The sequence below is a fragment of the Chiloscyllium plagiosum genome, unplaced genomic scaffold (genome assembly GCF_037043375.1).
Source record: "Chiloscyllium plagiosum isolate Xiang-an unplaced genomic scaffold, Cpla_swu_hap1 HiC_scaffold_11, whole genome shotgun sequence".
NCBI lineage: Eukaryota > Metazoa > Chordata > Chondrichthyes > Orectolobiformes > Hemiscylliidae > Chiloscyllium > Chiloscyllium plagiosum.
This window is the reverse complement of record NW_028270149.1, coordinates 29212624-29232060: the sequence shown is the minus strand read 5'-3', so window position 1 is coordinate 29232060 and position 19437 is coordinate 29212624. Positions and strand designations below refer to the sequence as shown.

Below are 19437 nucleotides of genomic sequence, written 5' to 3'. Positions count from 1 at the left end.
AACCTGGTGTTGTGTGATTTTTAAACTTTGTACACCCCAGTCCAACACCAACTCCTCCAAATCATAGACACCATAGTTGAAGTGAAAACTGACTTTGATGTCAAGGTGGCCTTTAATCATACGTACCTTTGGATCACTCAAACGTTCCAAGTGTTTGTCTAAAGGGCCATCTATAAACTGAGAAAACAAAAGTTGAATTGCTGCACCATGAAAAGTCAAACTTCATATTACTTTTTAAAGTCAACATATAAAATTCTAGATCACACAACTCCTGAATTAACTGATACATTATGCAACGAAAAATTCCCTTTAAATAGAACCGCCTCTTCTAAAAAAAGAGGAAAAGGAACATGGGATTTCAGTGGCCTTAAAGTTACGAAGTTCATTCCACAGATAAATATATGTTCTGACTAGTTACGTATTAGAAATATCTACATCGATTTAAAGTCAACATATAACAAAACAGCCAGCCACCAGATGATCTCGCTGCCGAAACTAAACCCACGCATTCCTCTCCCTCCCCATTTTCAGAGGCCAAAAATAATTAGATCCACTAATTCCAAACCATTTGATGTGCCTTCTCCGTACGGCACCGCCAGATTCAACTAGTGATAAAACTCGCAGAAAACAAGAATTGACCGAATTCATGAAATTGTGCCTATCAGTAAGTTACGCTAATAACACGTTTTCCCACGTAATTTGAAGTAGATACGGCGTAATTAAAAATATTACACCTTTAAGTACTCAGTTATTAAACATTGAAGTCATGGTTAATATCACCTATTTTCCATCTCAACTTATGGAACATACCTATACCACCTGTACCATTTTTTGGTTTATAGAAACTCAAACTTCAAATGAGTTACCAATACTTACTGCCTCGAATTTACTTCGATTCACCCTCATGTATATAACGCAAGTTTTTCGGATCTCCAAGTGATACATTTGAGTCAAAAACAGCTGTCAAAAATGCAAAGAACTTTTTGTCAACAAGAGAGGGACAAGTTGAAAAATAATGTCTGAAGTTCTGAGATATAATCTTCTTTTCTGAAAATCAATTCTATGAAAACAAAATATCAAACTAACAGGAAAGTTGGCCAAACACAAAAGTAAAAGTCTGATGCAGTTTTAATTGTTGTTTGTTTTGCTTACAAAAACAAACGTTGGTAAGAGTTTACCTGCTCGGAAACAGTCCTGAAGAGACAGGAGCCATCCTTGGCGGTGAGTTTTCGGTACAACCCCTGACTACTCAGATACTCATCCATGGTCACTTCATTCAGAGATTTCTGGCCGAAATACTTTCTATCCCCCTTCTGCATTTCTCCACCCCGCCATAAGGTAACATGTGTTTTTTTTCTTAAAATATATATATATTTTTTAAAAAAGGCTAGATAGAATTTAAGCTAAAAAGCAAAACGCTGTCGAAACGGGAAAAAAAAAGGATTTTTTCCCCCCCTCCCCAGCTCAAGTTGAAAGAATCAGGATTTTTTGAGCAACCCTGGGCCGAACCAGATCAGGTGCATCACATCCTAATGATTACAAATCACTTCCCTCACCCACGCCCACCCGCCACACAGTCTCCAGCACGATGTTCAATAGCAGCACACTGGAACAAATTATTTACATTAGCTCTTCATCCTTTAATGTTTATATTCTATAAAAGTGACGCCCTTAATTCTGACATTTCACATAATTCATATCAAATGCTTTTCTTTAAATGACAAGGACGTCCGGAAGTTTGAAAGGTCATTTATCTTCAAGAAAACTTGCATTATATGTAGAGCAAGATTAACTATTGACGCGATAAAACACGAAATGCATCGTCACCTCACATGTCTGTGATGTCACAGGTAAAGTAGCACTTAAAGAAAAAGTTTTTACTTAAAGCTCATACCCCTTTAACATTCTAGAATTAATTCAAAGGCTCAGTGCTTCCACAAGAATATGTACTATTTGCATAGAGCCTAAGGGATACTTTCTAGCATGCGTCTTTAAAAAAATATTAATATCTTGATTTGGAAAATGTGGAGCTACACAAAATATTTATAACACAAACGAATCAGAAGTGACAATTTCCCATCGTGATAGACATTGGTTGGTGCTCCAATAGATAAAGGAGCCTTGATTCAATTTCTAATTCATGATAATTTAGCCAGTTATAATTGAACTCTGCTCCTGAGGTAACAAAAAATTAGAAAGAATTGGTTACAGTTGTCTGTCCAAAGGTTAAGTGATCCTTTTTGGGAAGTATCCATACGTGGATTTTGGCTGTGGCTTGGATTTGATTCAACTACAATACTTTCTATGGATAAATAAGCAGTGACTAATACCTATTTGACTAGAATAGTTTTTTGGACATAATTCCAATAGGAGTTGAGTTCCTCAGAAAAAGTAGTAGTGAAAATAAAATGCTTTGCAAAAACAGTAACTATTTTATGTACTAAAATACTAGGTGCAATTTGTCAAGGTAATGTTCTTCTGTTCTGATCAACAGCCTCAACCCAAGGCACTCTCTTTCAGCAGTTCTCAAATTCCAAAGTCATGAGGAACAGTACTAATCTTGTCTAATAAAGCACAAAGTGGAATTTTTCCACAATAACATGTAATAACTACATTAATAATGGAAAGAAAGGCCCTCTAAATCACATTATGCACCTCCAAGTGTTAAAATGGTCACTGCTGCAGGAAAGTGGCCATGTAGCTTTCATTAAGGTGATGCAACTTTGCATTGTAATTATTTTTCATCAACCAGTTCAGACATATTCTGACATGCATCTAGGACAGGTGAGAGCTGACCTTTTATCTTCTAGTCCAGAGGTACAGATTCTACCACTATACCACAACAGCCCTACAACTTGCATTGTACACTTGCAAAAAAATAAAATAACAATCAAATGTTTGTGCAAGTAATTAAAATATTAAAACACTTATAATTGCAACACATTCCTTCTTAGCTGGAGTCATTAATCTAGTTAAGAGAAGAAAAGCAGGCTGTACATTCATACAATCTTGTGGGCTGTTGTGGTTTAATGACAGTCCCCTACCTCGAAACCAAGAGGCCTGGGTTCAAGTCCCACCCACAAATTTTCCAGGACAGAAAAAATAGACAATATACCTGATTTCTATTATCAGGGCCATCTCTATTAACAACATGCACTTAGTAAGTTCATATTAAAAGCAATATAATTTGGGATTGGCTTATTGGCAGTTTCATAACATTTAATAGATTTGGGTTTTTTCTTAAATATTGGACCTGCTTTCAATTAGGTCTATGCAAATTACTTCACATACCAACCAAGAGGTACATAAGATTATTGGGCTCACATGAAGATCATTGCAATGACTTCTTAAAGAATTAATGGGCTGTGTTATAAATTATACTTTTAATTAGAAACACAAGTGCTTTGATGATGAGTTAAGAATATCAGAGGTGTGTAATAGTGTCTCTGAACAGAAAATAAAAATAAATAAAAATTTAAATGAAAATAAGGAATGAATAATTAACCAGCCAGGTGGTAATTGGTTTTTGAATGGTGTGTCTGATTGAATGAGATGAAGAATTTAAGGGAAGAACTATCTTCTTTTGCTTGTGTGTTGCCCTTTTGATACTCTTGAGTGGATGAATATTCTCCCTAAATTAAATATCATAAAATCAAGTTATCTGTTTACTGTGGCATTGGGGTTTGTCAGATGTTGTGTGGAAATTGGTTGTAACATCTCTTGCATTATAAAAATGACTAGGCAAAAACATTTATAGGCTGTAAAGCACTTTAGAGCATCCTGTGTTTGTAAAAGGTGCTGAATAAATACAAGTTTTTAAAAAATTTTGTATATTTGAATCACTTCTTTTCATGTTTTTTTAAAACTGTTACTGTTGTTCTAATGCCTATTCTTTTCCCCAAATGAAATAACAGTCACATACAGGAGGACTCAAATTTGACATCAAAGAAGTAGCTGTAATAGAAATTGGTAATCACTTCAAAATGTAAACATTGGCCCAAAACAGTTCCTAAAGTAATTTTCTTTCTGTCAGACAAGTAGCGTCCAAAGAGAAAGAGTTGCAGAGTTTTGTGGATAATATGGATTATCTGAGTTGCTACTGCAGAAAACCAGTGTGGTGGACCATTTGTAGCTTAGCTCCACCATTCCATGATTTAAAAAAAGCAAATTCTGCAATGAAGCAGGTGCTCCTCCCTTTGCCCAAGTATTGGTCACTGTGCTTTCAACCATGTGGATCCTTCAAAATTCCCTCCCAAACTCCTTTGCCTTCAAGATTCTTTTTAAAATTATCTCTTCAGCTGTTGTTTTGCCTGATTTTTCTTCATTGACTTGCTGTTTGCTTTTTTATTATGCCCGCTTGAAGTATTGTAGGACATATGGTCAGGAGTTTCTTTATCATGTTTATTTATATAGTCTGTTTGAACTTATACTTCACAGGAATGTTGTCAAACAAAATTCAACACTGACTCCTAATATGACCAATGCACAGTTAAAGACTTAGTGTTTAAGGATTGTGGAGGAGTGGGTGTTTTAAGGGGTGAATTCCAGAGCTTGGAGCCAAAATTTATTTAAATTGGAACATCTTGATGTCAAAACAGCAGCTCTTCAATCCACTTTTTATATGTGCTATATAGTATTTTGAATCCAGCATCCATATGCATTTCTAAAGTCAAAATAAAATGTGTGTTTTTGAGAGGAGGCAAAATTATTTTAAAGGATTGTGTACTTCTGGAAGTCCCTATTCCAGAGGACTGTGTATGCTCTTTTGTTCAATTGTTAAGAGATGGACACAGGTTTTTGTGTTCACTCCTGAGAAGCAGGCAAGATTCCAACCTCGGGCGACTGTCTGTGTGGAGTTTGCACATTCTCCCCCTGTGTCTGAGTGGGTTTTCTCCCATACTCCAAAGATGTGCAGGTCAGGGTGGATTGACCATGCTAAATTGGTCTTTGTGTTCAGGAATGCGTAGGTTCGGTACATAGGTCAGGGTTAAATATCAGATAATAGGGTGGGGGAATGGGTCTGGGTGGGTTACTCTTCAGAGGGTTGGTGTGGGTATGTTGGGCCGAAGGGCCTGTTTCCACACTATAGGGATTCTAGGATTCAAGAATGTGGAGTCGAGGCTCAAGGTCAGCCACAGTTGTATTAAATGATGAAGTAGGATTGATGGTGTCCTCCAGCTCCTGTTTCTTGTGTTCTTTTTTAAAAGTGAAATTGTTTACATCATTCTTTGACTAGCTAGCAGGGACTGAATACATATCCTATAACGTTTCATCTGTTACACAGTCACAAGGGCCTCAACTATTTAGACCTCTATCCATTACATAGGGAAAGGGCAAAATGTATGGCTAAGTTTTCTAATGATACCAAAACAGATAGGCAAGTTGTCAAGAGGTAAAGACCCTGCAAAGGCAAAATACGAACTGGTTCAATTTGGTATGAAGGATAGGGAAGTACTGGACTATTGAAATGGAAGATTGCTCATCTCATTAGTATAATGGGATCTGCGAGTCCTGGCACATTAATAACAGAAACTTGGGATGCAGATACAGCGAATAATTAGGATGGTAAATTGAATGATGGTATTTATTATAAGGGGAGTAGAAACAGAGGAATGTATAAGATTTACAGAGCTGTGCAGGGCCTTGCAGAAATCAAATCTGGATCACTGTCTACAATGTTGTTTGTCATATTTGAAAAAGGGTGCAATAGCTTTAGAAGCAATTCAGAGAAGGCTCACTTGACTCATTCCTGTGATGAAAGGCTTATCTTGTGAAGAAAGGTTAAACAAACTAGACCAATACCTAGAGTTAAGCAGTTTGAGATCTTGAAGGGATGTGACAGGGTAGATAACAAGAGGATGCTTCTGAAAGTGTGGGAGGCCAGAATTAGGGGTCAGAGTTTAAGAATAAGAGACCCTTTGAAAATGAGGAAAATGTTTTTCTCTGATGGCTGTTCGTAATTCTCTCTCAGAAAAACAGAAGTTGAGTTATTGCATTTATTCAAGGCTAAATTAGACAGATTTCTGATTGACGTGGGGGCTGGACAGGTCACTGAAATGAGACCACAAGCAGATCAACTATGATTGGCAGAACAGGCTCCACAACCAAATTGCTGAGTCATAGAGCAAGGAAACAGACCCTTTGGGGAGAAAGTGAGGTCTGCAGATGCTGGAGATCAGAGCTGGAAATGTGTTGCTGGAAAAGCGCAGCAGGTCAGGCAGCATCCAGGGAACAGGAGAATCGACGTTTCGGGCATAAGCCCTTCTTCAGAAATGGGGAAAGTTTGTCCAGCAGGCTAAGATAAAAGGTAGGGAGGAGGGACTTGGGGGAGGGGCGTCGGAAATGTGATAGGTGGAAAGAGGTCAAGGTGAGGGTGATAGGTCAGACTGGGGTGGGGGCGGAGAGGTCGGGAAGAAGATCTCAGGTTAGGAAGGCGGTGCTGAATTTGATGGATTTGACTGAGACAGGGTGGGGGGAGGGGAAATGAGGAAACTGGTGAAATCCGAGTTCATCCCTTGTGGTTGGAGGGTTCCTAGCCGGAAGATGAGGCGTTCTTCCTCCAACCGTCGTTTTGTTGTGGTCTGACGATGGAGGAGTCCAAAGACCTGCATATCCTTGGTGGAGTGGGAGGGGGAATTGAAATGTTGAGCTACAGAGTGATTGGGTTGGTTGGTCCGGGTGTCCCAGAGGTGTTCTTTGAAACGCTCCGCAAGTAGCCGGCCTGTTCAACACGCGGCGTGACATCGAACAATTCTTCCGCCGCCTTCGCCTCCGTGCCTACTTCTTTAACCAAGACTCCCGCCCATCCTCTGACAACCCCTTCTCCCGCCTCCAACACACCCCATCCACCTGGACACCCCGTGCTGGCCTCCTACCTGCCCTCGACCTCTTCATAGCCAACTGCCGCCGCGATATTAACCGCCACCTGAACTCCCCCACCCCACTCACCCACCCACTCCAACCTCTCACCCTCGGAACGCGCAGCCCTCCACTCACTCCGTTGCAACCCCAACCTCACTATCAAACCAGCAGACAAGGGAGGCGCGGTAGTAGTTTGGCGCACCGACCTCTACACCGCTGAGGCCAAACGCCAGCTCGCAGATACCTCCTCCTACTGCCCCCTTGACCAGGACCCCACCCCCCACCACCAAACCATCATCTCCCAGACCGTCCATAACCTCATCACCTCGGGTGATCTCCCATCCACCGCCTCCAGCCTCATAGTCCCACAACCCCGCACCTCCCGCTTCTACCTCCTGCCCAAAATCCACAAACCTGACTGCCCCGGCCGACCCATTGTCTCCGCCTGCTCCTGCCCCACCGAACTCATCTCTGCGTACCTTGACACCGTCCTGTCCCCCTTAGTCCAAGAACTCCCCACCTACGTTCGGGACACCACCCATGCCCTCCACCTGCTCCATGATTTTCGCTTCCCCGGTCCCCAACGCCTTATTTTCACCATGGACATCCAGTCCCTGTACACCTCCATCCCCCATCACGAAGGACTCAAAGCCCTCCGCTTCTTTCTTTCCCGCCGTACCAACCAGTACCCTTCCACAGACACCCTCCTTCGACTGACTGAACTGGTCCTCACCCTGAACAACTTCTCTTTCCAATCCTCCCACTTCCTCCAAACGAAAGGAGTAGCCATGGGCACCCGCATGGGCCCCAGCTATGCCTGCCTCTTCGTAGGATATGTGGAACAATCCATCTTCCGCAACTACGCTGGCCCCACCCCCCACCTTTTCCTCCGCTACATCGATGACTGTATCGGCGCCGCCTCGTGCTCCCACGAGGAAGTTGAACAGTTCATCCACTTCACCAACACCTTCCACCCCGACCTCAAATCACCTGGACAGTCTCAGATTCCTCCCTCCCCTTCCTCGACCTTTCTATTTCCATCTCAGGCGACCGAATCAACACAGACATCTACTACAAACCGACCGACTCCCACAGCTACCTGGACTACACCTCCTCCCATCCTACCCCCTGTAAAAACGCCATCCCATTCTCCCAATTCCTTCGACTCCGCCGCATCTGCTCCCAGGAGGACCAGTTCCAAACACGCACAACCCAGATGGCCTCCTTCTTCAAGGACCGCAATTTCCCCCCCGACGTGGTCGACGATGCCCTCCACCGCATCTCTTCCACTTCCCGCTCCTCCGCCCTTGAACGCCGCCCCTCCAACCGCCACCAGGACAGAACCCCACTGGTCCTCACCTACCACCCCACCAATCTCCATGTACAGCGCATCATCCGCCGTCATTTCCGCTACCTCCAAACGGACCCCACCACCAAGGATATATTTCCCTCCCCCCCCCTATCAGCATTCCGTAAAGACCATTCCCTCCGTGACTCCCTCGTCAGATCCACACCCCCCACCAACCCAACCTCCACTCCCGGCACCTTCCCCTGCAACCGCAGGAGGTGCAAGACTTGCGCCCACACCTCCCCCCTCACCTCCCTCCAAGGCCCCAAAGGAAACTTCCATATCCGCCACAGATTCACCTGCACCTCCACACATATCATCTATTGCATCCTCTGCACCCGATGTGGCCTCCTCTATATTGGGGAGACAGGCCGGCTACTTGCGGAGCGTTTCAGAGAACACCTCTGGGACACCCGGACCAACCAACCCAACCACCCTGTAGCTCAACATTTCAATTCCCCCTCCCACTCCACCAAGGATATGCAGGTCTTTGGACTCCTCCATCGTCAGACCACAACAAAACGACGGTTGGAGGAAGAACGCCTCATCTTCCGGCTAGGAACCCTCCAACCACAAGGGATGAACTCGGATTTCACCAGTTTCCTCATTTCCCCTCCCCCCACCCTGTCTCAGTCAAATCCATCAAATTCAGCACCGCCTTCCTAACCTGAGATCTTCTTCCCGACCTCTCCGCCCCCACCCCAGTCTGACCTATCACCCTCACCTTGACCTCTTTCCACCTATCACATTTCCGACGCCCCTCCCCCAAGTCCCTCCTCCCTACCTTTTATCTTAGCCTGCTGGACAAACTTTCCCCATTCCTGAAGAAGGGCTTATACCCGAAACGTCGATTCTCCTGTTCCCTGGATGCTGCCTGACCTGCTGCGCTTTTCCAGCAACACATTTCCAGCAACAGACCCTTTGGGCCAACCAGTCCATGCCGAATGTAATCCCAAACTAAACTAGTCCCATCTGCCTGCTCCTGGCCCATATCCCTCCAAACCTTTCCCATTTGTGTACTTATCTAAATGCCTTTTAAACATTATAATTGTGACTGCATCCAGCACTTTCTCAGGAAGTTCATTCTACACGCAAACTATCCTCTGTGTAAAAAAATTTGCTCATCATGTCTTTTTTTTTAAATTCTCACCTCTCACCTTAAAGATTTGCTCCCTGGTCTTGGATTTCCCTATATTAGGGAAAAGACAACTACCATCAACTCTATACCTCTCATTATAGTATAAACTTCTATCAGGTTGCCTCTCAACCTCCTATGCTCCAATGAAAAAAAGTCCCAGCCTATCCAGCCTTTCTTTATAACTCAAACCTTCCATATCCAGCAACATCCTGGTAAATTCCTTATGAACCCATTTAAGCTTCATACTATCCTTCCTATAAGTGGATGACCAGAACTGGACACAGTATTCCAGAAGAGGCCTCACCAATGTCCTGTACAACCTCAACATAACATCCAAATTCCTATACTCAAAGGCCTGAGCAATGAAAGCAAGCATACCAAACGCCTTTTTGACCACCCTATCTATATGTGACACAAACTTTAAAGAATTATGTATCTACACCCTTAGGCCCCTCTGTTCTACAACACTATCCAAGGCCCTACCATTAATTGTATAAGCCCTACCCTTGTTTGTTATACCAAAATACAATACCTCGCATTTATCCAGATTGAACTCCATCTGCCATTTTTCAGCCCATTTGATAGAGATCCTTCTATAATCTGAGATAATTGTCTTCATTACCCCTGCTTCTGGGTCCTATGTTCCTAAGTTCTATAGTCTGTTACCATGTTTTTCTCGATGTGTCCAGCTGTGTGGGACTACCTTGCCTGATTTTGTACTTATCTATCCTATCTTAGTGGAAGACATCCAGTTCCCTCATGGTCCTGTAAGGAGCTATCTCTGGATCATCTCTAATCCATGCACAACTCCCTCAGTAACATAATCAGAAATCATGATATCAGTTTCCACATTGATATAATACCAATCTTTGTACCCACCTCACCTTTGACCCCTCTTCTGAACTGTCTGATGCTTGTCCAACAGTCAGTATTGGATGAGTGGCAATTTCAACGTATTAAGTATTGGAAATAAAGACGTTTCAACTTCAGTTCTCAGTGCAAACTTTCTAGCAACTTTTTCGCTCTCCCTAGCAGATATTTGAGATTAAACTAGGCTGTTGGTCCTTTTGATTCTGACCATGATGTATTGACATTCCACAGCAGTAAAAAGAACTCCCCTAATCTATCGTGCTTGTGTATGACATGCCTGGCTGACAGGTGGAAAGTGGCAAAAGTTAGAACCACATTTTGGAAACAAACAATTCAGATACCTGTGGACTAGTTAATACTGTAAGCACGCATTCAACAAAAATTTCCAGTAAATTACATCGAGCTTTTCTTTCTATATAAGCTATTGATTCCCCTGCTGCGACTCTTGATGAAAGAATTGCAGACTCTGTACTACCCAGTCTGGAATTGTGATTTTTAGGGTTAGGAAATCAAAGATTTCTTTTTAATCTATGAGCAATTAACAGTAACACCAACAGAGCATCACCAGTCTAATGAAGAGATAAACTAGTCAGTAACTGCACACAAGTATAACAGCAAGTTTTGAGAAGATTTGTAGCTCAGATTGAGGTTCTGTATGCTGACCTTTCAGCTTAGCAAGCAAACCTACATCCACAAGTATAATACCTGGGATCTGGTTCAATACTCTGAAGGGTCAAGGTCTAGGTTCACATATGTTGAATAGGTTGTCCAGTGTTAGCATATGTAAATTTATTCCAGTAAGAAGGGGAAAGGGAGTTAAGGCTTCACAGAGAAACAGATCTTTGAAAATATATGCTTGTTCCTGGCTTTCAACTTGTACTAATGCATGAACAATTTCTAAGTAACAGAATTCACTCACAGAAATACAAGTAATAACATGATGGAACATCAGTGAGGAAATATGTAAAGGACACGTTTATTGCACATCTCAATATTGTATGATTGCTGCTGGACAGTGATCCTTTTCCTGGTTCCCATACAATTATTTTACAAAAGCAAGAATTTTTAAATTTTCACCAAAAGGATGGGTTTGGCTTTTCAGTTTGTTACTAATTAAAAAGATTGGTGCTCAAAATAAATAGAAAGAAAGGCCATCAATGTCATTCGAATCCTAGGACTTTATCCAAAAATGCTGAAAATCTTTCTGGGTGTCCTGGAGGAAATGGTTTCAGGGATGTTGAGTCCAATTTCTGTAATGTTTCAGAAAGTGTGCTGAAATAAGAATCACAACATAATAGTGTTAATAATATGGCAAGAAATCTGTTGTAGCAATTTCTACTTCCTGAACCATCAATGTGATGAACTTGGCCAAGACATCGTGGCACCTTTTGACAGGGCTTACCTAATGCATTGCTTACAAAGTAACTAATTTGTAGTCCACATTTACAGAAAGGACATTGTCTACATAAAACAAAGTACATTGTAACTCTTTAAAGAAAATGAAAAAGCAAATGTACACTGTGTAAATCAGTAATTATCCAGAATCCATAGAATTTTAAATAAAAGGGTGAACATGACAACTTATTTGGAACACATAACAATAATTCACTTCCATTGCTAATTCTCTACCCAAAATAAAATCTTCTCAAAACTCTCGGCACTATTAATGCAGATTTTTCCTATAGTGACATTATCAATATCATTTGATAGATCTGTTGGAATAGATAACTAGATCAAACAACAGTGGAACCCAGACTCCTCCCTAGTTTGCAGTCGAACTAGAGTTCCAAATCATATGGTTTGTTTGGAATGGGTAACCATTTTTTTCCACCCCATTGCATAGTCTATAAATTTTTCTTTAGTTGACTGATATGGAGACAGCTTGTTTCATGAAAGTCATTCATTGCTTAGTCGAAGTTTTGTAAATTGGAAAATAGTAAACTCAGTATAGACTTTTAAATTATTTTAATCCCATAATAAATAAATACTGGATTTGGTGCAGCACTGTGTTAAATAAACCAGAATATCTCAATCTAACATTCTGACTTATAATGGGTTCATGTAGGAAGCTTGAAAGGTTGTATGTTTTCAAATCAATCTTTTTTACACTTATGACTTATCAGTTGAACAAAGAGACCTTGGAGTGCAGGTTCATAGCTCCTTGAAAGTGGAGTTGCAGGTTTTTAGGATAGTGAAGGCGGCGTTTGGTATGCTTTCCTTTATTGGTCAAAGTATTGAGTACAGGAGTTGGGAGGTCATGTTGCGGCTGTACAGGACATTGGTTAGGCCATTGTTGAAATATTGTGTGCAATTCTGGTCTCCTTCCTATCGGAAAGATGTTGTGAAACTTGAAAAGGTTCAGAAAAGATTTACAAGAATGTGGCCAGGGTTGGAGGATTTGAGCTATAGGGAGAGGTTGAAAAGGCTAGGGCTGTTTTCCCTGGAGAGTTGGAGGTTGAGGGGTGACCTTATAGAGGTTTATAAAATTATGAGGGGCAGGGATAGAATAAATAGACAAAGTCTTTTCCCTCAGGTAGGGGAGTCCAGAACTAGAGGGCATAGGTTTAGGGTGAGAGGGGAAGATATAAAAGAGACCTAAGAGGCAACTTTTTCACTCAGAGGGTGTATGGAATGAGCTGCCAGAGGGAGTGTGGATGCTAGTACAATTGCAACATTTAAAAGGCATCTGGATAGGTATATGAATAGGAAGGGTTTGGAGGGATATGGGCTGGGTGCTGGCAGGTGGGACTAAATTGGGTTGGAATATCTGGTCGGCATGGATGAGTTGGACGGAAGGGTCTGTTTCCATGCTGTACATCTCTATGACTCTAAGTCACTGTAGAGTTCTAATATCAATCCTTAATTACTGTAACTGAATCACTTTAAACAAAAGCATACTTAAGAATTTCAGGTAGCGATCAATAATTGCTTAACCTGGAATCATTGACACGCTATAGGGAAAAAAAAGGTGTTAGTCATAGATATTTACAGCTTGGAAACCGATCCATTGGTCCAACTTGACCATGCTGATCAGATATCTAAGCTAATCTCATCTCGTATGCCAGCACTTGGCCCATATCCCTCTAAACCCTTCAAGTACCCATCCAGATGCCTGTTAAATGTTGTAATTGTACCAGCCTCCACCACTTCCTCTAGCAATTCATTCCATACATGCACCACCCTCTATGTAGAAAACGTTGGCTCTTAGGTCCCTTTTACATTTTTCCCCTTTCACCCTAAACCTATGCCTTTTAGTTCTGGACTCCTCCACCTCAGGTAAAAGACCTTGTCTCTGTACCCTATCCATGCCCCTCATGATTTTATAAACCTCAATAAGGTCAGCCTCCGATGCACTAGGGTTCTTAACTTGAAAGCATTTATTTTGTAATACTGTCCTACCACCTCAGATTGACCACCCTTCTTACAGCAGTACTTCATCTTAACTGTTGTACATGTCAACATTCCTTTAAGTTACGCTAATTCTTAAATTCCATTCCTGGGATGAGGAGATCACTGGCTGGTGTTTATTGCTGATCCCCAATAGCAATCAAGAAGGTAGTAAGTCTTCTTGATCCACAACAGTTCACATGCTGTAGTTTGACCCACAATAGGGACAGTGTTCCAAAATCTTGACCACGTAACACTGAAGGTACAGCGCGATACATTTTGTCATCAGAATGGTGAGTGGCTTGGAGGGGAACTTGCAGGTGATGTTAAAAAAAATCACGCATGCATGTATGCACAATGAAGAACTCAGTATTTTAAAATATATCTGTAAAGCTGACAACCTTTTAACTTCCACAGACACCTTGCTTCAGTGACATTCACATCATAGGCTCTGTATCTACTTGGCTAAATGAGGTGCATGGTATAAATGTTAAAAAGAAAACAGTTTTAAAATATCCCACAACAGTCAACTCTTCTCGCCTTTCGATTTTACAAATAATTTACTCTACCTGCAAGTGCAGTAGAGGAGATGCCCATCACTATGCAGCTGTTTGGCTAGTTCCAACTGGTGGTTGTTCATCAACTCTTCATTAATGACAACTACAAGTGACTTTCCTGCTTCAAGGGTCTCCAGACAAGTTCCGGCACCTAGATATTTGTTGTAAAGAGAAAATTTAACTACAATTTTTAAAAAGTGAAAGAAAATACTTTTGGTCAAAGTTTGTGAGAAGATTTGTAGCTCAGGTACTCGTTGTTGTGGTTCTGTTCGCTCGGCGAACAAAACCACAACAAAATACTCTGGCTCCACTGCATTGCTTTTCAATATTACATTTGATAATACTGAGTAACATAACACATAGTATGTTTTTAAAAATTAATCCCTGGTGCTAATATCATTGAGGTAACTGAAAGTATCAAAAATATTCCATCAACAACTGGTCACTTAGACATATTGCTAACACTGGATCTCAGTAGGGGACAAAACCAAGTACGTTGCTGACGAAATGATTAAGAGGGTGGGAATTCTGCAGTGAGTAACTCACCTCTTGACTCCCCAAAATGCCATTAAACAAGGCATAAATCAAGTGTGTGATAATATACTCTCCATTTGCCCAGTTAAGCTCTGACAACAAATGCTCAAAGCTGCAGTCTGGTTAAGTGACATCCCCCCCACTAATGTCAATAGTCACTCTCCCCCACCACTAATGCATATTGCCTGTAGCGTATACCATTTACAAGATGCTGTGCAGCAACTCAACATTATGACAGCATTTTACAAATTTGTGACTTCTGCCTTCTAGAATGACAAAGGTAACAGATGCACACCTTCAACTTCCTTTCCAAACTACATGCTGTCCTGCTTTACAATTATTTTGCTACTCATTCAATACACTGGGTCAAAATTCTGGAAATCCCTTGGCATCAACATTGTGGGTGATCCTGCAACACAACAACTGCTGTGCTAAAAGAAAGTGGATAACTACTATCTTCTCAGGAGCAATTAACAATAAACAATAAATGCTGGTCTACCAGCAACAGCTATATCATGGAAAATTCTTTAAAAAACCCAGAGTACTGGATTCTAGAAGAACAGAATACAAAAATAGGAAGATAATGTATTTTCTCTTAACAGGACACAGGATAATTGTCTTAAATTATGACTGGATCTCATAGTGCAAATGTGAGTAAACTGTTTCCACAATGGTAAAACGTTTTCAATCAGCGAGTGATTAGGTTTGCAATGCACTGCCTGGAAGTGTGGAGGCAGGTTCGGCTGAGACATTCAAGAGGGCTTTTGATGCTTATTTTGATAAAAATAATGTAAAGGTGTGGGGGGAAAGCAGGAGACTGGCACTAGGTAATGATGCTAATTTAGTGAGCTTGTGCAGGCACGATGGTCTAAATGGCCTCCCTCTGCCTTAACACTTTTGTGATTCTGTGACATGAATGAGAATAGAACCATGGGGTCATAAAAATGAGATGACGTATAACAGCAAATTAAGAATCTAAGAGGAATTTCTTCACATACTGAATGAAGCTTGCTATTCAAGCAGATAGAATTGATACATGCAAGGGAATACATACGAGGATGAAGGAAGATGATGGCAAGATTGAAAAAGACTCGAGCAGAGTATCAGCACGGGCTTAGAACAATTTGGCCAACGAGCTGATTTCTGTGATGGAAATTTTATGTAATTACCACAAGCCTAAGTAAGAGCTACATGAAAATAACACTATTATATTTTAAATTAACAGCTTTTTGTTAGTTAACTTCCAATATGACAATTTTGACCTGAACACTGCCAATTTCTCTTTGAAATGCATCTGGTGAGTTTGATGAGCTAATGCAGTTCAGGTCACAAATTCCATCTCCAGTTTGAGCAGTTAGGCAAACTCATCCACAATTACAGTCACAGCACGGCTTATAGTCACGGCTTAAGTGTAGCTGAGCTAAGTAAAGGAAAATCTGCCTGATTCTGGTTCGCTATCCAGAGACACTCGATTAGAGTATTTTATGTTCACATGGTGACAATAGAAATGGGGTCAATTAAGAATGCCCCCATAGTTGAATAAGATTTCAACCATAATTGTTTACTTTTAATTAATGGGATGTAGGTCTACTGTCTAACCTTAAATGCTCCTGAGAAGATGGTGGTAAGCCAATTTTGTGAACTACTGCAGTCCATATCGGGGCACAATTTTTTTTAAAAAGGCTCTTGTTGAAATTTTCTCGATGGCTACATTTGGTTTCCAGAGTCCCCATCTTCATTTTCACCAATTTACTAACTTGGTGATACAGTCACATAATAACAATACCTCTGTGACTGAAGGTTTTCCTGCTTCAAGTTAGCTGGGTATTCATTTGAATTAAAAAAAATAGGGTAGTATTCCCTGGCCAATATTTATCCTTTAATAGACATCATAAAGCAGGTGGCCTATTCATTTTCATATGCTGTTTCTTGGCATTTGCTGTGCCTAAATGGGCTGCCATATTTTCTGTATTATAATCATGAGTACACTTAAATAAGTACATAATTTGTAAAACGTTTGGTTGTGAAAGGCACTTTATGAATACAAAAATCCTTGATTTATTCACATACAATCAATACTTACCAGCATGACTGATAACAAGTGTGGCATTTTTAATGTCATCTGCTATCGAGTCCTTGAACCTATAAACTTCAAGAGTGAAATTTGTTCCAACAATAGGCTTTGGTTCAACACTGCCACGGCCAATCTGAAGAATCAGTTTCCTGTAGCCCAAATCTTGTAGAATCTAAGAATGAGCGATAAGGGGAGAAGGTTAATAAATCTGAACAGAGTAGGAATCAGCAACAAATAAATGTGGAATGTTTTTACATTGATTCTGCACAAATAGCTGTGGAAAAACAAGTTAAGTAAATCTTGGGGATTGAACAACATGCATCTGATGATAATTTAGAAAGAATTTCAGGATATTGCTGGATTAAAAGCAGAAACCTTGTAGAAATCATAATACTGGAGGGCTGCCCGGGAACTAGATATTACTCTGATTTTTAAAATAAAGTAGCATAAATAACTCAATGACTACAGTTTATTTCTGGATACACCAGAGATAGTAGTATGGTGATAAGTGTCACTGGACTAGTTGTAAAAAATAGTAATAAAACACATTAGGTCCTTCAAGATCTCTCAAACCACATAAGAAGATATGAATGCAGATGAACAAAAGCTACTCTAAGAGAGGAAAGTTTAAGTACTGCCTTAAAGAAGGAATACAAGGAAGCAATTCCAGAATTTGGCATTTAGTCAATTAAAGACATAGCCACAAATTATGAAGCAATTAGAATTAGAGATGCTGAAGAGGACAGATTTGAGATGATAAGTGATGGAGGGACATAAAGATATATGGGACAACTGTAAAATCAAAGTATTGTTTAACTGGGAGTCCATGTCAGCCAGCAAGCACAGGGACTTTGCATAAACATTGATGTAATTAGAACACAGTTGTTAGAGTTTTGGATAACCTTGAGTTATGGAATGCAGAATGTGGGAGGCTAGCCAGTGTTGCAGAACAGTCAAGCTTGCAGCTAACCAAGGCAAGGAGGAAGGCTTTGGTTCCAGAGGGCCTGAGAGGGGCAGTATCATATGAAATTGTAGAGAGGGAAATAGGTGGTCTTATTGATGAACTGGATAAATGATTGGAAGACTTATCAAGTATAATGACACAGATTACAACCAATCTAGTTTGTTCTGAGGCAGTTACCAGGGAAAAATGTCATTAGTGTCAAGGAATTGTACTCAATATTGTACAAGTACAGTGGTAATTTAGAGACAGAGTAGCTGAGAAAGGTGATGCTGAAGTAGACTAGAGTCTTGAAACAAAAGTAGAAATTGCTAGAGAAATTCAACAGGTCTGACACCATCTATGGGTAAAAAACAGAGTTAATGTTTTGAGTTAATCTTCAGAACTGGACTTGAAACATTAATTCTATTTCCCGCCGTACAGATGCGGCCAGACCTGTTGAGTTTCTCCAGCAATTTCTATTTCCGATTGCTTCAGATCTCTAGCATTTGCAGTTCTTAAGTCTGATATCAACAGTTGTAGTTTACATGTGAAACTTGATTTGATGTTTTAATGACATGCGGGCCTCACTTCTTGCCCATCACTAAATGTCTTGGGAAAAGAGGTGAGCACTGACACTCCTGCAGCTTCCAGAGCTTTGGGGCGCTTGCATAAAGGAATGGCGATATATTTCCAAGTCAGGATGGTGTATAGCCTGGAGGGAAATTTGCAAGTAACCGTGCCCCATTGTCTGTGGAGGTAGAGGTGATGGGTTAGGAAGGTGCTATCCAAGGATCCTGAATGAGGTACAGCAGTGCATCTTGTGTTTGTGTTCCAGGTATTATTCCCCAGATTGCAGCTGATGACATTTGCTGTGCCCCAAATCCCCAGCAGGTTCCCAATCCACATTGTTCCCTCTCCCTACTGTTTCCCCCAGACATTCCCAACCAAACCGCTTCCCCCATCCCTACACCTCCCACACCCCTCCCCTCCCCTCCCCACTCCATTTCTCCTTTGCCCGCCCCCTGGACCTGGCCACACCTCCCGCGCTCCTGATTGGCGACTTGTCTCGCGTCCCCTGATGTTATTTGTCGATGAGGCCGTCAATTCAACGCGTTCCCCCCCCCCGGTGGGTTGAGGTGAGTGAACTCACTTGTGTCACCTTTTCCGAAGATACTTCTCGGATCAGCTCATCGAAGCTTGTCGTCCCGACCGTCACAAACACGGAGTCCATTTTTCCGTCGCCGCCCGCTGTTCCCTCTCAACAACTTCGGGACAGCGTCACGAACCTCCCAATCGCCATAGCGGCTGGCCGACCAATACAATGCCCGGGGGTTGGTGGAAGGTGGTGCATGACCAAGCAAAGGCTGGCTCTGCGGGTGGCCGACCAGCTACAGCTCACTATTTTCCCTGATCAGAAATACAAAGGCACAGCTGTCGTGTGACAGTTTTCAAATCTCAGTTCCACAGTACATCAAAGCTTCCGTTTTGTGTTGCATCTTTACTTTCAGAACCCTCTGTCACCATTGTCCACCAAATGTTGAAAATTGTAATTAATGGATAGATAATTCTCATGTTGGAGTTTGGACACAGAAGGGTGCTGTCCTTCAAGGATTGCTATCTCTATGCTTACATTTTTCGGCAGGGATTACTGAATAGTAGAAACTTCAAATGATTCTGTTTTTATATTTGAAGTACGTGCCTGGTTAGGAAATATTGCAGTGAAAA

The 19437-nt window shown here is 41.4% G+C and overlaps 2 protein-coding genes across 3 annotated transcripts in view; both read right to left on the bottom strand.

Moving 5' to 3' along the window:
* The window catches only part of alg13 (ALG13 UDP-N-acetylglucosaminyltransferase subunit), a 50996-nt gene extending 49731 nt beyond the window's left edge, over positions 1-1265 (bottom strand). The window contains exons 1-3 of the mRNA XM_043705310.2: positions 1179-1265; positions 877-960; positions 127-177 (exon numbers count right to left, since the gene is read on the bottom strand). Coding sequence (XP_043561245.2) covers positions 127-177; positions 877-960; positions 1179-1265 — 222 coding nt within the window. The remainder of the gene's footprint in view (positions 1-126; positions 178-876; positions 961-1178) is intronic.
* Positions 1266-11169: 9904 nt separating this feature from the next.
* On the bottom strand, positions 11170-19026 carry LOC148148776 (UDP-N-acetylglucosamine transferase subunit ALG13). 2 transcript variants are annotated; one of them, XM_087991944.1, is made up of 4 exons: positions 18872-19026; positions 16779-16941; positions 14174-14312; positions 11170-11489 (listed from the first exon to the last, which is right to left on the bottom strand). In XM_087991944.1, exons 1-4 carry the CDS (start codon positions 18941-18943, stop codon positions 11378-11380), a joined length of 486 nt encoding a protein of 161 aa, XP_087848070.1. In that variant the 5' UTR covers positions 18944-19026; the 3' UTR covers positions 11170-11377. The 2 variants fall into 2 exon arrangements, with proteins under 2 accessions (XP_087848070.1, XP_087848069.1); XM_087991943.1 differs by having other exon boundaries at positions 18863-19017.
* Positions 19027-19437: the final 411 nt, after the last annotated feature.

What these genes read in the sequence shown, in the direction of transcription:
- LOC148148776 (XM_087991943.1), bottom strand. Translation starts at nt 18,943, where the DNA reads ATGGACTCCGTGTTTGTGACGGTCGGGACGACAAGCTTCGATGAGCTG. An exon ending in CTTCGGAAAAGGTGACACAA is followed by an intron (nt 16,942 to 18,862) that starts GTGAGTTCACTC and finishes GCTCATTCTTAG; the next exon opens with ATTCTACAAGATTTGGGCTA. An exon ending in ACTTGTTATCAGTCATGCTG is followed by an intron (nt 14,313 to 16,778) that starts GTAAGTATTGAT and finishes ACAAATATCTAG; the next exon opens with GTGCCGGAACTTGTCTGGAG.